The sequence below is a fragment of the Portunus trituberculatus genome, chromosome 34, assembly GCF_017591435.1.
Source record: "Portunus trituberculatus isolate SZX2019 chromosome 34, ASM1759143v1, whole genome shotgun sequence".
NCBI classification, from domain to species: Eukaryota; Metazoa; Arthropoda; class Malacostraca; order Decapoda; family Portunidae; genus Portunus; species Portunus trituberculatus.
The window spans coordinates 1,623,668-1,642,901 of NC_059288.1; the positions used below are offsets into that span (position 1 = coordinate 1,623,668).

A 19,234-nucleotide genomic window follows, 5' to 3' on the forward strand; every position below is an offset into this window, starting at 1 on the left:
AAACTCACGTCGGCGCTAGGATCCGGTCAGTTGTTGACGAATACGCATCAACAGCAAATGGGAAAGCACCTTGCCTGGTACTCTGATCAGTGTTATACCGAGGTAGTTGTTGTAGTCCTGACGGTCTCCTTTCCCCTTCCAGATAGGAATGACCAATCCCTTTTTCCAGTCAGGGGGAATGGTACCTGAATGCCGTACAACAGTTAAGACAACATGCATGAAAAGGATAAATTATTGTATAATTTTGCAGATTATCGTTTTGTCGTACACGCTATATTTTATATGTATGTTTTCTTTTATTTTATAGTATGCTTAATTATTGTCATTGTTTGATAATTAACATATGTCTGAGAACGTTTCTCTGGAGGGATCCCGATTCTCTTGCCATCTGTATCATAAAGATCATAATCACTCAGACCGAGTCTTGTGGAGTCTTGGAGTGGTATAGAGAGAAAGAGGCCCCAATGTATGAAAAGTGGTATGATGGAAGCCTGGGTGGGGACCTTCTCTTCCGAGCTAGGGCACAGTACATGGATGTGAATGCAAGGAATTATAGATGGTCTGAGTCCCGCAGCAAAGTGTGCCAGATGTGTGACGTGGGAGAGGATGAGACGGTGGAGCATGTAGTGCTATGTGTGAAGTATGCCAGAGACAGGTATGACATGATCAAGTTGTGCTGAGGGAGCTGGGGCATGATAGAGTGGAGATGACAGGAAGGGAATGGATGGTGGTGCTGCTGGGACTTTGTGGGGAGACGAATGAAATGATGACTGAGGCTGTAAAAGAGTTCCTGGAGAGAATGTGGCGTGCTAGATGCAGGAACTAGTGGTGTGAAAGATGGTGATTGCCCTCTTTGTTGTTTGTGTTTGTTTGTTTTTTCTTATTATTTTCCCTACAGGCGCTGCCGATACAAAGGCCTGACGCAGAAGAAATTATGCGTCACCTGTAGCATCAAGATCGAGATCAAGGTCTGATAGTGAGTAAACATCGAAGTGTCGGTGTAAAGTGAACGTTTATTAAGTAACGTGCGAGATGAATGGGCAAAAGTTTTCCCTTTCGTTCAGCAAGAAAATAGAGAAGAAATCGTTACAGCCCTCAGCCTTGGGAGGTGAGAGCAGAACGGAGGTGAAGCGCACCCCTCAGGCCCTGCTCGCTGTGGACCAGGACTCCCTCAAAGTGTACGGTTCAGGACTATCCCTTTTTATTATTTTTCTCTTTGTTGAAGTTTTGGATGATATGGAGATAACTGTCCTGGCCCTAATAAAATAGAGAAACTAGACGTAAAAAAAAAAATAAAATAAATATATATATATATATATATATATATATATATATATATATATATATATATATATATATATATATATATACATACACACACACACACACACACACACACACACACACACATATATATATATATATATATATATATATATATATATATATATATATATATATATATATATATATATATATATATATATATATATATATATATATATATATATATATATATATATATATATATATATATATATATATATATATATATATATATATATATATATATATATATATATATATATATATATATATATATATATATATATATATATATATATATATATATATATATATATATATATATATATATATATATATATATATATATATATATATATATATATACAACAACCTTTTCTCCTGAGGTTATTATTTACAAAGCAGATAAGTTAAGATTACAGAATATCAGACAATATATACCAACTTATAGAAACTGCTGAAATATTAGTAGAAGGATAATCTTACCGGTAAGTATTTACAGTTACACCAACAGCTCACTTCTGGATGAAATTTTTTTTTCTGGTAGATTTTGACCTTATTTGAATGAATGTGCACTTCATTTCTGTCGCAAATCCATATATTTTTTTTTTTAAACCCTCCCCCTGTCTCTTACAGAAACACGATTTTGTGGGAAAACAAAACATTTTTTTTCTGGTATATTTTCATCTATTTTTTTTTTTTTTTTATAAATTTACACTAATCTAACCTAGCTTAGGTAACGTAACCTTGTTTAGTTGACACACACCACTGATATGTCTTCCTGAGAACAAATTTAACTTTGTCTAACACAATTAAAGAAATCTTTCCAAAGCCTAACCTTAATCAACCTTTCCTACTCGACATTTGTTTAAGTAGGTTTGGATAGGTTAAGATTATGATATTTTTATACTCTTTCACCGAAATCTGCATTACTTTTCTTACCCTTCTCATCAAGTAGAACTTCTTATTCTAAGTAATTTGAACCCATACATACCTTTTACAAATTGTTTATTATGCTACAACAATTTTTAACCCCTTCAGTACTATGATGCATTTCCATATTCATTTTGCTTACTATTTATTTGGTGATTTTATACAGCTTTAGAAACTCATGTGGAGGATTAAAATAGTGAAGACTGTGGCCATTAATCTTCTGACCTCCATAGACCCTTGCTAGTTTCAATAAAATGGTCTAATTGTATATAGATCTCAAGATAAAAAATGTGTTCCAGTATTGAAGGGGTTAAAAATTAACCATTTCAGGGGGGAACGAGGAAATGTATTTACCTAGTTGTATTTACCTAGTTGTAGTTTTACAGGGCCTGGGCTTTATGCTCGTGTGGCCCCGTCTCCATATCTACACTTATCCAATCTTACTTTAAAAGTGTGCACACTCGTTGCAGACACTACTTCTTCATCTAAACTGTTCCACGTCTCAATACATCTCTGCGGGAAACTATATTTTTTAATATCTCTCAGACATCTTCCCTTTCTCAGCTTTTTACTATGCGATCTTGTGCTTCGGGTGTCATATTCTTCTCTCAGGATCAGTTTCTCATTATCCACTTGGTCCATTCCGTTGATCAATTTATAGACTTGTATCAGGTCTCCTCTCTCCCTTCTTTGTTCCAAGGTTGGTAGATCCATAGCCTTTAGTCTCTCCTCATATGTCATCCCTTCAAGTTCTGGGACCATTCTTGTAGCCTCTCCAATTTCCTTATGTGTTTCTTTTTATGAGGGGTCCACACTACTCCTGCATATTCCAATCTGGGTCTTATTATAGTATTTATCAATTTCTTCATCATTTCTTTGTCCATGTAGTGAAATGCTACTCCAATATTCCTCAGCAAATTATATGTTTCTCTAAAAATTCTATCAATATGGCTTACTGGTTGATTGTTTTCTTCCATCGTCACTCCTAAGTCCTTTTCCTTTTTGACTTTCTCCAGTTCTACTCCATCTCCCATCTTATAGATTCCCACAGGTCGTCTTTCACTCTTTCCCATTTCCATGACATGGCTTTTGTTCACATTGAATTCCATTTCCCACTTCTTACTCCATTCCCAGATCTTATTTAGGTCTTCTTGCAGTATTTCACAATCCTCCTTTTGCTTTATAACTCTGCACAGTTTCGTATCATCCGCAAACAAATTTATGTAGCTGTTCACTCCTTCTGGCATGTCGTTAATATAAATGAGGAAAAGTACTGGTGCCAATACTGATCCCTGTGGCACTCCGCTTTCTACTGCTCTCCACTTGGACTTCATATCTTTAACTACCATCCTTATTTCTCTCCCCCTCAAATAATTTTCTATCCATCTCAATGTGCTTCCTTTTAAGCCACCCTTCTCCTCTAACTTCCACAGTAATCTTGTGTGTGGCACTTTGTCAAACGCCTTTTTTAAATCCAAATAGATGCAGTCAACCCATCCCTCTCTCTCTTGTACTCTATCAACTATTCTAGAATAGAAACTCAATAAATTAGTTACACAAGACCGTCCTTTTCTAAAACCAAATTGGCTATTTGATATTACTTTGTTGTCTTCAAGGAACTCGATCCATTGTTTCTTTATTATTCTTTCACACATCTTGCATATTACACTAGTTAGTGATACCGGTCTGTAATTTAAAGGTTCTTCTTTCCTTCCGCTCTTATATATGGGAACCACCTCGGCTCTTTTCCATTCTACTGGCACTGTTCCATTTTCTATTGAGCATTTTATGATGTTGTATATAGGACTTGCTAGTTTTTCCCTACATTCTTTCAGTATTCTGCCTGAGACTTCATCCGGTCCCATTGCCTTCTCTTCATCCAGTTCCTTCATTAACTCTTTTATTTCAAGCTTGGTTACTTTAATCTCTTTCATATAGATTGTCTCTCTATTACCTTGTGGCCTCTCAAATTTGGATTCTTTAGTAAAGACCTCCTGGAACGAGGAAATGTGTTGCAATGCCTGTGTGTTAGTAGCTATGGCCATGTATTTCCATCTTCCTATGACTTGACTTCTTTTAATAGGGAGATTTCAACGCATTTATCCCTGTCTTTTGGATAATTTTTAATTTCTTTAAGGGAACTGGCATTCCAGTGAACCTTTATTTTTTTTTAAATTGTTTGTTGCACTTTGCCAGTTTCCCCTCATGCATAAAAAAGAAGAAAGAAAAATAAAAATCAGGCTGAGACAGATCCATAGTTGTCTTCAAATTCCTGATATGCTGAACATTCCTGGACTTCTTTAGACAAAGTCAGCAGTGCATAATGACAGTAAGAACACATTGTTCAAGTCTGGGTATCAAACAGTGTTGGACATAGTTGAAATTAGCCCGTGAAAATTTGGATGCCTGGGCTAACCTTCCCTTTGACCCCCTGGTCCTGAGTGCGCATGCACAGTAGAGGTGTGTGATGTCACAGTGTTGCCAGGGCAACAGCAATGCCACCCAAGTCATCTGCCCCTAACACCTGTCTCAACACAATGATACAGCACTAGTGAGATGCAAAAACCAACTCCTAATTGAAAATGTCTTCCCAAGGTGTGCAGTGACTGATTTATGGTAGTTAGAGAAACATTAGTTATCCGGAGTGAATAAAGATGTCCTGATGAATTGTATCATCACATCTAAGAATGTGTTAGGAGAGCTAAACCTGCAGCTGCAGCAAAAGTTGAATTAGATCACAAGAGAATTGGCAGATCTCAAGCATAAAATAACATCACCAGAGAGCATTTTCAATAAAAAAGTATCACTAATGCAAGACCAGATTGACAAGCAAGCTGATCACAAGAGAACTGGTAGATATCAAATGTAAAATAACATTAAGCATTGAACATCAAAGTGGTACTTACAAAGTCGGAAAAATCGAATGGGCAAGCTTTGTTAAGTGAGGTACGATGTAATAGGGTTGATTGAAGTGAAAACCAACAAATGTATATCCTTACCAAGCTATGTTTGTTATAGAAACACTATGAGGCTTAATTGTCATAGAGGAGGCATGATGGGTTTTCTAAAGACTCTTTAAGTGTGATGTGTGTGGATTCGATGATATAAGATCAAACTTGTCTCAGATTGTTTGTATTGCTTTTCAGAAAATCTTACATTGTATTCAGAGTTCAGCTTAAATAATGAACTTGATCTCCCCTCAGACCACACCCCTAAAGTGGTTGTTATGTCCCCACCTATGGTGGATAGGGTGTCTCTTGGCATGCGAGTGTGTTCTCTGGGTGATCATGTGGCACTGTATTCCACTTATAAGCAGAAATCTCACTCAAAGTCTCCCATAAAGATTTGTAATATTAATACAACAAATTTTATCGGGGAACTTTCTTGAATTTGGTATTGATACCAATGTGAGACAGATGAAAGATATGTTGTACAGTTGTGCCCGTGCCTGTCAGAATGTTTCTGTAACACCAGCAGTAGATATCACAGTAAGCAGTTAGGAAAGATTCTTGAATGATACAAATGATAGGCTTATGTGACAGGCAATAGACTGGCAGGGAAAGTGTAAAGATGATGATATATCTGGTAATCATAAGAGTCCAACTGATGAAGATTTAAAAAAAAATTTTTTTTGAAGTGGTATATAACCCACAAAGCACAAAACCATTAGAACCTGCAGAGTGTATTGCAAATATAACAATAATGATTTCTGATGATGATATTTGATTGGAGGAACTTGTGTAGGAAATTTAAAAATTTAAATTTCCTGCACAATTAAAGCAGGATAAGCCACCTGACAGTATTAGTCCAGGAATTATAAAGATGCTGCCAGCCCAATAGCTACACTTAATATTGATGTTGTTTAATGCAATCTTTCCTTCTGGTTCTCACCCTGCATCTTGGCAGTTGGCCCACGGTAATGATATTCAAGGAAGGTAGTAGAGTCTTACCCAGGAATTACCCTGGCATAAATATTAATTGTTTGGCTAAACTATATGACTTGGTGCTCTCAACCCGGTTCATTCCACATTGGGAGCAGGCAGGGAATTAACAGGGCCGAGGTTGTCTTGAGCATATTGTTACACTTAGACTGTTAATTGATCCGGCCCTTAAGAAGAAGGCGAAATTGTTTGTGTGCTTCATAGATTTATCCATGGCATACGATCAGGTCCCTTGCACAAAGATGTTCTGTATGTTGCGAGAGCTTGGATGTGGTTCAAGAATGTTAGTGGCACTGGTAGCCATGTATGCAGTCCCTCTGAGTGTCATTGAAACAGCTGTTGTGGCATGTCAGACAGGGGTCCCCATCAACCTGTCCAGTGTTCATAATTTTTGTAAATAATGTGATAAATCTCATAAAAAATCATTTTAATCCAGATGGCTTCCTACAGTGACTTTACTTCCTAGTCCTGATGGGGGTTGGCCTCTTCTTTTTGCGGTTCAGCCTCAGCGCTCCGTGGGAACAAGGGCAGATGAGGAGGGGTGCATTTCTTAGTGCCTCTTTGTGGGCTCCTGTCCCCAGACCCATCTCTACAGGGGAGTCCTTTCAGGCCAGGGATTCTTGATGGAGGATCCCATGGCCTGGGTAAATCTCGCTAGGGAAGCAGTTTGCTCTCCTATGCCTGTGGACACTTGCCTGCAGCGGCACTGAAGAGAGTGGATGTAGGTTGGGGGCAGGAGAGTGGGTAATGAAGACTCTGTGTTATGGGTATGTTCTCCCTTTTTGCATCCCCCTCATAAGTCTGCCAGACCCATAGAGTTTATGAGTTATGTAGAGGAGTTGGATTGTCATGTGACCTGGGACTTAGTGGTGCAGGACATGTTGGGCAAAGGGACCATAGAGCTTGTGATGGGCAAGCTAGAATGCTTTTATGCCCATGTGTTCCTCGTATCCAAGGTAACGGGGTTGGATACTTGTGTTCGACCTCTCAGCTCTGAAAAAGTTTTTAGTGGCCAGCCCCTTCCGGATGTAGATGGTGGCGTCACTTTTGCAGTCCATGAACTTGGGGGATTGGATCTCTGGATCTGAGGGACGCATATTTTCAAGTTTCAATCCACCCTCGTTCTCGCAAGTACCTGTGGTTCGATTGGTGAGACTAGGTTTTTCTGTTCAAAGTTCTTTGTTTTGGCCTTGCCACTGCCCTGCAGGTCTTTATCAGCTTGGTGGCACTAGTGTCTTCATGGGCTCATTGACATGATATCATCTCCCTGTGCTGTTACCTGGAGGATCAGCTGATCACTCTCCAGCGATGCATAGGCACCATCTGGGCTGTTATGTGGCTGTGTGCTCAGTTGGGTATTCAGATCAATCTGCCCAAATTAGATCTGGTACCCAGCCAAAGGAATCAGTACCTGGGCATTGTGCTGGATTCAGTGAGGGCTCTGGTTTTTCCATTGCCAGAAAGGGTCAGCTGGTTTCTGTTGGTGGTCCAGAGTTTTCTAGAGGACAGAGCCCCTCCAGTGTCTCTATGGAGCTCACTCCTTAGTCATCTGGCTTCCCGGGAGAGGCTGGTCCCGAGCAGCCGGGTATGCTCTTGGTCCCTTCAGTGGTGCCTGAAGAAACACTGGAGGACAGCGTTGGACCCACCTGGGTGGCGGGTTCCTCCTTCACAGCTGTGTCTGGCAGAACCTCCTGGTGGATGGATCTGGGTCATCTTTTCAGGGAAGTTTCCTTTGTGATGGCACCTCCAGAACAGTCTCTGTTTTCCGACGGTTGGGGTGCTCATCTGGGGGACTCTTGTCTTGGGGGTGTGGTCTTCACAGGAGCAGAGGTTTCACATCAACCACCTGGAGATGATGGCTGTTTTCCTGACTTTGCAGCCCTTTCAGCAAGAATTGTTGGGCATGGTGGTGTCTCTCATGTCAGACAATTCGACAGTGGTGGCCTATTTACAGAACTTGGGGGCCACTCAGTCTGAGTCTGTCGGGTTAGGCAGGGGACATTCTCCGATGATGCGAGGACAACTCGGTCTCTTCGCTCCAGGTTCATGCCAGGATGATGCAATGCAGTGGTGGACATCCTCAGTTGTGAGTGTGTGGGGTCATTGTGGACCTACATCCAGTAGTGTGCAGGCAGGTCTTCCAGGTGTGGGGTGCAACGGAGGTTTGCAACAGCCTTAAATCACCAATTACTTCTGTATGTATCATCCTTGCCAGACCCGGGAGCTTGGAAAGAGGATGCATTTGCCTATCCATGAGAGGGTTTGGATCTGTGCACCTTTCCTCCCTTCTCTCTGATTCGTCGGGTGCTGGTTCGGATCAGAGGGTCCACTTGTGTTCGTGTGACTCTGATTGCCCCGCGGTGGCATCAGGTAGACTGGTTTCCTCTGCTTCTGAGTCTGCTAGTGGACCATCCTCGAGTGTTGCCTCCATGGGCCTCTCTGCTCCACCAGCCTCATTGCCACCTCTTTCACAAGTCTCCAGGGGCACTTCACCTTCATGCTTGAAGACTCTCCAGCATCTCTTCTGAAAGAGAGGCTTTTTGTGGAAGGCTTCTAGATTAATGGCCCTTCCGGTCAGACAGTCTTCTGCCAGAGTTTATCAGGCAAAGTGGTCTGTCTTCTGTGGTTGGTGTGAGTTGAGGGGTTGTCATACTCTCTTGGCCTCTGTAATGGACTTAGGGGACTTTTTTTTTCTTTTTCTTTGGGACATGAAACACTTGTCCTTGCCGTCCATTAGGGGCTATCATTCAGCTTTGGACCCCATTTTCCAGCAGACCGGCTTGGATGTTTCACAGGATTTGGATCTGTCAGTTCTGTTTTGGGGATTTGCAAAGTCGGCTCCTCCCTGTTCACCATGCATTCCTGTGTGGGATTTGTCTTTAATTTTACATTCTTTAATGAAGTCCCCTTATGAACCTTTTTGTTTAACTTCCTTGAGGGACATTGCACCAAAATCTTTGTTTCTCTTGGCTTTAGCATCTGCTTGTTGAGTTAGCAAACTGTATGGAGTTTCAGTGTAAGTTCATCACTCTAAGGGTTGGTCTTCTATGACTTTTTCTTTAACTCCTGTTTTTCTAGCGAAGACTCAACTTCCAGGTGGTGAATCTCAGTCTGACTTCACCATTCCTGCTCTTACGGTGTACATTGATGACTTGGAGGGGAACCGGCTTTTATGCCCAGTCAGTGTCGTCAGGGAGTACCTTCGTAGGACCAGGGATTGTTATCCTAGATGTTCCCACCTTTTTGTGACAGTTACTGAGCCTCAGCGTGTGGTGCACCCTCATACTATTTCTCACTGTATTTGTCAGGTTATACAGCGTGTACGTGAGGATGTTTCTGAGGAGGACATGTGCCTAGTTCAAGTGAAGGCTTATGAAGTTAGAGCATTGGCGACGAGTGCCTTGTTCAAGAAGATTCAGGCAGGAACCTGGAAGAGTATGTCCACTTTTGCTTCTTTTTATCTCAGGGATATTACTCATCAGTACTTGGATACCTTTAGGGATATTGCTCATCAGTACTTGGATACCTTTAGGGATATTGCTCATCAGTACTTGGATACCTTTAGGGATATTGCTCATCAGTACTTGGATACCTTTTCTCTGGGCCCTGTTGTGTCAGCTCTCAGGGTAATTCAATAATTTTTCTTTTGGGTTCCTTATACATACTGTTCTATGTATAGTCTTCTGTGGGGTTCTGGGTCATTGGACCTTTCTCGTGGAAAGATTTGTGATGCTCCTCTCACTCCTCTGGTTTTGTCCCTCTATCATGGGATATGAGTGCTGCACCCACCTCAGGATATGGCCTCTGCCTTTTAAGTTTTGGGTTTGTAAGGATGTGTGTCTTGGGGAGTGAAAGTTGTTTTAGGGGTGAGGTCATCCTTCCTCCTATACTTGGGATTCAGTTCTTAAGCAATACAGGCAACCCCCGCTTAACAAACGGGTTATGTTCTTAAAAAATGTTTGTTGCGTGAATTTTCGTTAAGTGAACCAATTATAACAAGTTTGACCCCTGACTTAAACTTCCATTGAGAGTAAACAAAGCGAGAGTGCATCATAGTACAGTGAAAGGTTTAATGAAAGTAAAAATTATGAAATTAAACATTTAAGCAGTTGAATTTAAGACTAAGTCATTATAATGTACACTAATGTATGTATGTAAGTAACTCTATAACGTTGATGATCTGGAATTAATGAAGGAAGGGAGAGTGGTGTGGGAAAATGCTAGCTGGCAACCTGTGGAATGTAAACAAAGGATGCATCATTGTACCGCATACAAAACTGATGTACCACATTTCCATAAGGCTTTCCATTTTATTCATTGCAGAGTCACGAGTTCGGGTGGTTCTTTTAGCTTACAAGGAAGATATGGTCTCACCAGCCTTCTTAATAGAGTCTGCTGACTTGAAAATAGTAGACAGTAGATGGAGTCAAGCCATGGTGGCGAGCAACGCTATTAGTTTTCTCGTCTCTCGTGTTTGCAAATAATATTTAGCTTCACTTTGAGAGTAAGAGACTTCCTGGTCTTCTTAGCAATGCTAGGTGACATTGCAGGGCTGGTTGCAGGGCATTTTGGTGGCATGTTGAGTGAGGGAAGATGAGCTGCTGCTGGACTCTGTTATTGTTTTGAACTAAGGGTGGGGAAGCATAAGGGAGTGAGTGGTGGACGTTTTGTCCACAAGAGGCGCTGGTGTATTAAAAAGCCTGTCAGCTTGTGTGATATGGCGGGCTTTCAAACTTGGAAAAAATTACCTGGATAAAATTTCATTAAAGAGAGTTTGGTGTTCATTATACGAGCAGATGGTAGTAAAAGGAAACGTTCATTGTGTGAACGTTTGTTAAGCGGGGGTTGCCTGTACTTAATAATTATGGGTAATGGTTTGTGTAATAACAAATAGGATTTTTTTTTATATAAATTTCATATTTATCTACATACTTACCCATAATTATTAATTATAATTGAGTTTCCCTTCCTCCCTCCCCTCTATGACCTTTTAGGCTAGAGGTGGATGAGGGAATCATCCTGATCGGTGGCACTTGGGAGTAGAAAATGGGCTGGGTGTCTTCTCTAAGAAAACGAGAAAGGGCACCTCAAGCATTTCTTTCATTTTTATTTCTTGAGCTGTTAGACATGGTGTAAGTTTGCTGTGAGAATGGAGGTTTAATCAATAATTAATAATTATGGGTAAGTATATAGGTAAAAATAGATTTTACATTAAAAATCCTATTTTAAGGGAGCCTCGCCAATTCTACTCTTGTGCGGAACATAAGAATGCGATCTAATGCTTCGGTTAGCTTTTGAATAAATCCCTTATATAATGAAATATAATTCATGTTATGCCTGAGTAAATTATGTAAATTGCTTTTAGAGCAACAAATGTTTATGGAAATTTTATATACTACATTTGTTTCTTTTCTCTATCGAGTCATTTTGTTTGAGTGTTTTGTTCTCTGTTTTTTTTGAAGGAGTACCTATTGTAGAACAATTTCTTGTGAATAATTTTCTCCTAAGTACTCTCCATCTTATTGTAAATATTACTTACTTACAAATTTTTTGACAACCCGGTGATTTAGAGAGAAAGAAAAGAAAATTTTTGAAACTAAATATATTAATTTCAGTCACTAGAAAGAATAGAAACAAATTTCTTCTTTACAACAAAACAAAGATCACATGTCTTGGTTAAAAGCAAACAAATTTATAGGTTTCTGAATGAAAAAGAAAAAGGTTTTCAGGATAGGTCTTTAAAGTTTAAAGATCCCATGGCTGTCCTTTAAACACACGCTGCTTGGTAATCTTGGTCTAAATACTTTCTCCTTTCTCTTCACACCTACCTCTTGTTTACTGTCATGCTTCTGGATGTGAGAGGTAGTGATACACCTATATAGCTAGCCTATGTAGTGAAGATTCTCGTAAGATTACAGCTTCCTAGGGAGTAGATTTGCTTGTTAGCGTTTTAGTACTTGTACCAAATGCTTTATTATTGAATGGAGAACAATGTGGTAATCCAAAAGGCCATTTTAGGGAAGTCCAGGGACAGTAGGTAGATAGAAAGTGTATATCGCTAATGAGCAATACACGTGCCCTTTCCATAGTGAGGTATACAGACCACTGACACATTGATAACAACATTCTACTGGCTCAGGCCACTGACTTTAGCTGCTGAAAGCTACCAGAAAATAATTGCTCATTACCAATACCAAAAAAACAAATTCTAATTCAATAACTGATAAAGAAGCATTACCAATGATCGCAATATTTTGATCTATGTTTTTTCCAAATAAAAACCAATTTAGAAAAAAGATTTCACCACCAAAATTTGAGAGAGTATTTCCAACACCATATTCATATTTTAGAAAGAAAAATAAGAGAGAGAGAGAGAGAGAGAGAGAGAGAGTGGCTCTCCCACCACAGCCATAGAAGTTTGTTTACATTGTTTCTCCCTCAGTGATAAGCATCAGTGGAGGAGGTAGACAGAGATGGAAGAAATTTGTTTTGCCATTTCAGTTAAGCACACATATATATGTTATCAATGCATAAGAATATATGAAATAAAAGCAAAAGTTTTTTTAGTGTTCTTACCTTGGAGACATATTTTCGGCTAATGGTGGTGAATGGTGGAGGTGGAGAAGGGAGGGAGGAGGGAGGGAGGAAGGGATGCAGGCACCATTCACTTAAAAACATTAATGTAAATTAAAACTGCACTTACTTTAAACAATTGATTAGTATAAAAATTATGAAAGAACAATCACAGTGCATGAGATCCACGGGAAACACATAGATATACTAGCTCAGCTGAGGTTGGGCCGATGTGCCAAGCCACCGACTAGTGGCAATATCCCTAAGCACGATTTGTATCTCAAAATTTTGCTCATGTCTCAAAACAAGAAATGGACCAAATCGTACCTCGTATCTCCAAAAATCTCGTATCTCAGGTAGCTTGTATCTCAAGGTACCACTGTATTTTATTGGTTTCTGTGGAAATTAATAATTTTTAACAAATATGTTTTATTTTCAGTTGAAAGTTTCTTTCACCAAGTGCGCATAAAGTCGGAAATTTTGCGCATTGTACAAGAGATGAAAACAAAGTGAGGATATGCATAAAATTGGAAACGCATTAACTGAGGTGCACACTAAAAGAGAATCTCTGTATATATATTTAATATATAAACCATTCATGAATGTACAGGTAACTCGATTTATGCGTGTTTGATTTACGCATTCTTTTTATAACACGACCAAAAAAATATTATAATTATTTTAATTTGCACGATCGGTTTGTTTATAAGTGATTTGGCCCAACCGCATTTTCAAACTGAGCGCCAGACGCAATTTCAAACTGCGCGCCAGAGAGTTCCGCAGCTGACTGATAGGTGGGAGCTCCGGGGCCGGATCCAAGAAGCAGGTTGTTGTCTATATTGGTACAGGCAACCTCCTGCTCACATACCAACCTTCGTAAAATAGCATCCACAAAGATTCGTTGCTGTTGGCAGGTAGAGGTTGGTAGCTCGCCTAAAAGTGCTCATTGGCTAGAGCTAGATCCAAGAAACTTTAACAATGTCAGAGCAACCTCCTGCCATGAAATGGCATCCATGAACGCTTGGAGGGTCAGTAATGAGGTTGCTATCAGGTTGCTCTCAGGTTGCTGGGGTGTTACTATCTTATATATGCAATTATGTTCACAAAACAACATTTCTATTAGCTTTTTACAAACCTTGCCCCCAAATAAGGATTGTTTTGTAATGCATAAAGTGAAATCTTACATGGAATACCAAAAAATAAAGCAGAGATGAGATAAGCCACAGCCTCGCAGGGACACGGCCGCTTCTTCTTCTTCTTGTGACCCTTTTAGCTTGCGTGTTGCTTTCATCATGATATTTGTTTCCACTCCTCTATTGCCTGCTATAATGGATATCATATCTTAGTATTCATATGCACTCATGACATGAGGATAACCTTGACTCTATGACACTGAGTGATAGTGAATTACTAATGAAATACCACAGTATTTCATTAGTAATTCACTATCACTCACTGCCACGGAGTCCAGGTTATCCTCATGGCATGAGCGCATATGAATACTAAGATATGATATCCATTATAGCAGGCAATAGAGGAGTGGAAACAAATATCATGATGAAAGCAACACGCAAGCTAAAAGGGTCACAAAAAGAAGAAGCGGCCGAGTCACCGCAAGTCTCCGCCTCGTCTGTGGCTGATCTCATCTCTGCTTTATTTTTTGGTATTCCATGTAAGATTTCACTTTATGCATTACAAAACAATCCTTTCTTGGGGACCAGCTAATAGAAATGTTGTTTTGTGAACATAAATGCATATATAAGACAGTAACACCCCAGCAACCTGAGAGCAGCCTGATAGCAACCTCGTTACCGCCCCTACAAGCATTCATGGATGCCATTTCGCAGCAGGATGTTGCTCTGACATTGTTGAAGTTTCTTGGATCTAGCTTCCGCTCTTCTCTTTCCTCATTTGCAGTCTGCCAGCACTGAGTACAGACGGAATCTCCTCAATTTGCCTATAATTCACCAAGATGGCCCCAAAATGTCCTTCATCTTCTTCTGCATGTGGGGTTATTTTTGATAAGTGGATTTTTGATAAAGTGGTAAAGCTCAGAGGAAGATTGTGACTGACTGTGGTGTGAGTGGTGAAGGCAGTGACGCAGTGAGTGTTTTGTTTACGTATTCTTTGTTTTGTTGTTTTCTCTTATTATTTTTTGCTTTCTCTTATTATTTCTTGCTTTTCCCTTTACTTTAAATACACTTCTAGTATTTAGAATGGTAATAATAAAAACATGTTAATTTAGCCAAATAAATAGAGTATTTTGTACACATTTTTTTGGATCACATCCCGCATCCCCCCTATTATTTATGGTTTCTTATGAGAATTACATGTTTGTTTTACGCGAATTTTGATATACGCGATGCCTCTTGGAACTCATCTATTGCATAAATCGAGTTACCTGTACTGCATCTCTATCAGTGAAACAGTTCCATAATATTGTCTTTATAAATAATATTGTCTTTATAAAATTGTGAGTGAAACTGTTCCATAATATTGTCTTTATAAAATTGTGAACGGTTGATGGGATATAAATTTTCCTTTTATCTTAAGGAAACTTTCTCCACTAACAGTAAGCATTGGAAGGATGGAAGTACATTTAGTGCTGGTTGAAGGGAAGACAAAGTGAGGTGGGTCAATGGAATTGCAATAGAACTGCAAAATATAGGAGTCACAGAGGAAAATGCAAGGGAAAGAAACAACTGAAGGATACCCAAATATGGAAAGGGCAAAAGAAGATGGACTAGTACTGATGTTCTAGTTTAATTTTGTTAAAATTTCTTTACTCTTCCAGTGTAGTTACAAGAAGAATAGCTTTTGACAGAATAACAGGATTAATTATGTTAGGTGAAGTTGGAGGATGTATCCTTAAGAGTTTCCAAAATTGTTCTGATAGGAGTTGAGGATTATCATAACTTATTACACTCAGAAATGAGAATGCAGAGGAGGAGGAGCTTGTCATCCCACTCCTGCAGGCCAAGAGATCTGCAGTGTTGAGTCGTCTGGCCAAACTGCAACAGGGGGATGGAGGGAAGGAAGGTGAAGGAAAGAAGGAAGAGGAGACTACTCAGGAGAATCAGGAAGACAGCAAACCCCTTACACTGGAGGAAAAAGCTGAACATGCTCTTTTGGAAGGTAAGCTTTTATTTGTCTGGGCTGTTAAGGGAAGAAATTGCTGCAGTCTGTGCTTTCTTTGTGACAGTATTTTGAAACTCTATAAACTCATTAATTTGTTTTCCTGTGGTCATAGAAATGTTGGGTTCTCAGGGTTATTTCTCCCATTGCATTGATATAGAGTTCTTGCTGAACCGTCATTAAATTGTGAAAACATTCTTGGAGAGGAAAAAAAAAGGTTAAACATTAGTTTCTGCTATATCCTATTAAGATGAAAGATTAACTAATGGAATGAAAGAGGAAGTTTAAGAATGAAAATAATAAAATGAGGGAAGTTGCTATAAGTCATCAGGCCCTCACGCAGAGTGAAACATAGCTACCTATTTTTGCTTATCATCCCCATATATAAAGTTGTTTAATCTTTTGAAATTTCCCTAGCAGTAACAGCCTGATTACTAGTATTTTATTAACCCACCACTCTATTTGAGTACAATTTTCTTTTTTTTTTTAATATAATTTTTTTCCAATCTTGAAGCCGTTATTTGCCATTCTGTCATGATCACTAACCCTGAGAATTTTACTGATGTCACTCTTGCTATATGTCCTACTGTGGATCCCCAGTCATTATTGGTTTCATCAATGTGGCCCATGTTTATTATGTGATTAAACTCTCTCTCTCTCTCTCTCTCTCTCTCTCTCTCTCTCTCTCTCTCTCTCTCTCTCTCTCTCTCTCTCTCTCTCTCTCTCTCTCTCTCTCTGAGTCTACCCTTTAATTGTCATAGAAATATAAGGTAGAAGTTGGCTTTTACTGTGTATAACTTTTTTTTTTATGAAGAAGGGGCAACTGGCTAAGAACAACAAAAAATGAAAAAGAAAAGGCCCACTGGGTTGCCAGTTTCATTAAAGGTCATATGAATTATCCAAAATTCAGGGGCAATTGTCTTGAAACCTCCCTCTTAAAAGAAGTCAAGTTATAGGAAGATGGAAATACAGAAGCAAGCAGGGAGTTCCAGAGTTTACCAGAGTACTGATTAACTCTTACATTAAAGAGTTGGACAGAATAGGGGTGAGAGGAAGAAGAAAACCTTGTGCAGCAAGGCTGCAGGAGGAGGGGAGGTATGCAGTTAGCAAGATCAGTAGAACAGTTAGCATGAAAATAGTGCTAAAAGATAGTAAAAGATTCAACATTATGCCGGTGAGAAAGAGGCTGAAGACATTCAGTCAGAGGAGAGGAATTGATTAGATGAAAAGAGTTTTATTCTATCCTATCTAATAAAACTGTGTGAGTGGAACCCCACAAAACATGTGAAGAGTACTCTATACAAGGATGGATAAGGTTCTTGTACAGAGTTAGCAGTTGGAGGGGCGAGAAAAACTGGCAGAGACACCACAGAACGCCTAACTTCATAGAAGCTGTTTTAGCAAGAGATGAAATGTGAAGTTTCCAGTATAGTTTATGAGTAAAGGACAGACTGAGGATATTCATTGTAGAAGATGGGGACATCTGAATGTCATTGAAGAAGAGGGGATAGTTGTCTGAAAGGTTGTGTTGAGTTGATAGGTGGAGGTATTGAGTTTTTGAGGCATTGAATACTACTAAGTTTTCTCTGCTCCAATCAGAAATCTTAGAAAGATCAGAAGTCAGGCATTCTGTGGCAACCTTGTGTGATCTGTTGACTTCTTGAAGGGTTGGTCGTCTCTGAAAAGACGTGGAGAAAGTGTAGGGTGGTATCATCAGCGTAAGTGTGGATAGGGCAAGAAGTTTGGTTAAGAAGATCATTAATGAATAATAATTGAAAGAGAGTGGGTGACAGGACAAAACTCTTAAGAACACCATTGTTAATAGTGGCCATCTACTACAGCTGAAATAGAAAAGTCAGAAAGGAAACTTGAGATAAAGTTGCAGAGTGAAGGATAGAAACTATAGGAGGACAGATTTTAAATCAATGCTTTGTGCCAGACTCTATCAAAAGCTTTTGATATGTCTATTGCAACAGCAAAAGTTTTACGGAAATCTCTGAAAGAGGATGACCAAGACTCAATAAGGAAAGCCAGAAGATCACCAGTAGAGTTGACTTTGATGGAAGCCATACTGGCTATCAGATAGAAGATTGTGAAGTGACATGTTTGAGAATCTTCCTATTCAGGATAGATTAAAAACTTAAGATAAGCAAGAAATCAAAGCTATAGGGCACTAGTTTGAGGGATTAGAATGGTCACCTTTTTTAGGAACAGGCTGAATGTAGGCAAACTTCCAGCATGAAGGAAAGGTAGAAGTCGATAGACATAGTTGAAAGAGTTTGGCCAGGCAAGGTGCATGCACGGAAGCACAGTTTTTGAGAACACTAGGAGGGACCCCATCAGGTCCATAAGTCTTCCAAGGGTGTAGGTCAGAGAGGGCATGGAAAACATCATTACAAAGAACCTTAATTGTAGACATGAAATAGTCAGAGGAAGGAGGAGAGGGAGGGATAAGCCCAGAATCATCCAAGGTGGAGTTATTAGCAAAGGTCTGACAGAAGAGTCCAGCTTTAGAGACAGATCTGATGACAGTTGTGCCATCAGGATGAAATAAAGGAGGGAAGATGAAGAAGTAAAGTTATTGGAGATGTTTTTAGTGAGATGCCAGAAGTCTCGAGGAGAGTTGGAGTTTATAAAATTTTGACATTTTTTATTTATGAAGGAGTGTTTGGCAAGTTTAAGAACAGACTTGGCATGATTCTGGGTAGAAATATAAAGTGCATGAGATTCAGGTGATGGAAGGCTCAGGTACCTCTTGTGGGAAACCTCTGTCGTGTATAGCATGAGATCAGGCTGTGTTAAACCAAGATTTAGAAGATTTAGGTTGGAAAAAAAAAGTGAGGAATGTATGCCTCCATGCCAGACACTATCACCTCTGTTATGCATTCAGCACAGAGATAGGTCTCTGGCATGGAAATTGTAATCAGTCTGGATAGGAAAGTTGGCATAATACCTTCTGAGGTCCCTCCAGCTTGCTGAGGCAAAATGCCAGAGGCACATCCATTTTGGGTATCATGAGGAGGGATTGGAGAAATAGGACAAGATACAAATATGAGATTGTGTTCGGAGGAGCCCAAAGGAGATTATAGGATAACAGCATAAGCAGAAGGATTAGAAGTAAGGAAGATATCAAGGATGTGGGGCGTGTCTCCAAGATGGCCGTGAATATGAATAGGGTGTTGCACCAGTTGCTTTAGGTCATGGAGGATAGCAAAATTGAAGCCTAGTTCACCAGGATGGTCAGTGAAGGGAGAGGAAAAGCAAAGCTGGTGGTGAACATTGAAATCTCCAAAAATGGAGATCTCCGTGAATGGTAAAGGGACAGA

At 39.6% G+C, this 19,234-nt stretch overlaps 1 protein-coding gene across 5 annotated transcripts in view; it reads left to right on the plus strand.

Annotated features, from left to right (window-relative positions):
* The first annotated feature begins 942 nt into the window (after positions 1-942).
* Positions 943-19,234, plus strand: part of LOC123512840 (G-patch domain and KOW motifs-containing protein-like) — a 57,225-nt gene continuing 38,933 nt past the window's right edge. For 3 of the 5 annotated variants that reach the window (XR_006677205.1, XR_006677206.1, XM_045269452.1), the window contains exons 1-2: positions 944-1,178; positions 15,703-15,908. Coding sequence is in view for 3 of the 5 variants with exons in the window: in XM_045269452.1 (XP_045125387.1) it covers positions 1,033-1,178; positions 15,703-15,908 (352 nt within the window). In the remaining 2 variants the exon portion in view is untranslated. Of the gene's footprint in view, positions 1,179-15,702; positions 15,909-19,234 lie in introns of all 5 variants that reach the window. The other 2 variants (XM_045269450.1, XM_045269451.1) reach the window with 2 other exon arrangements.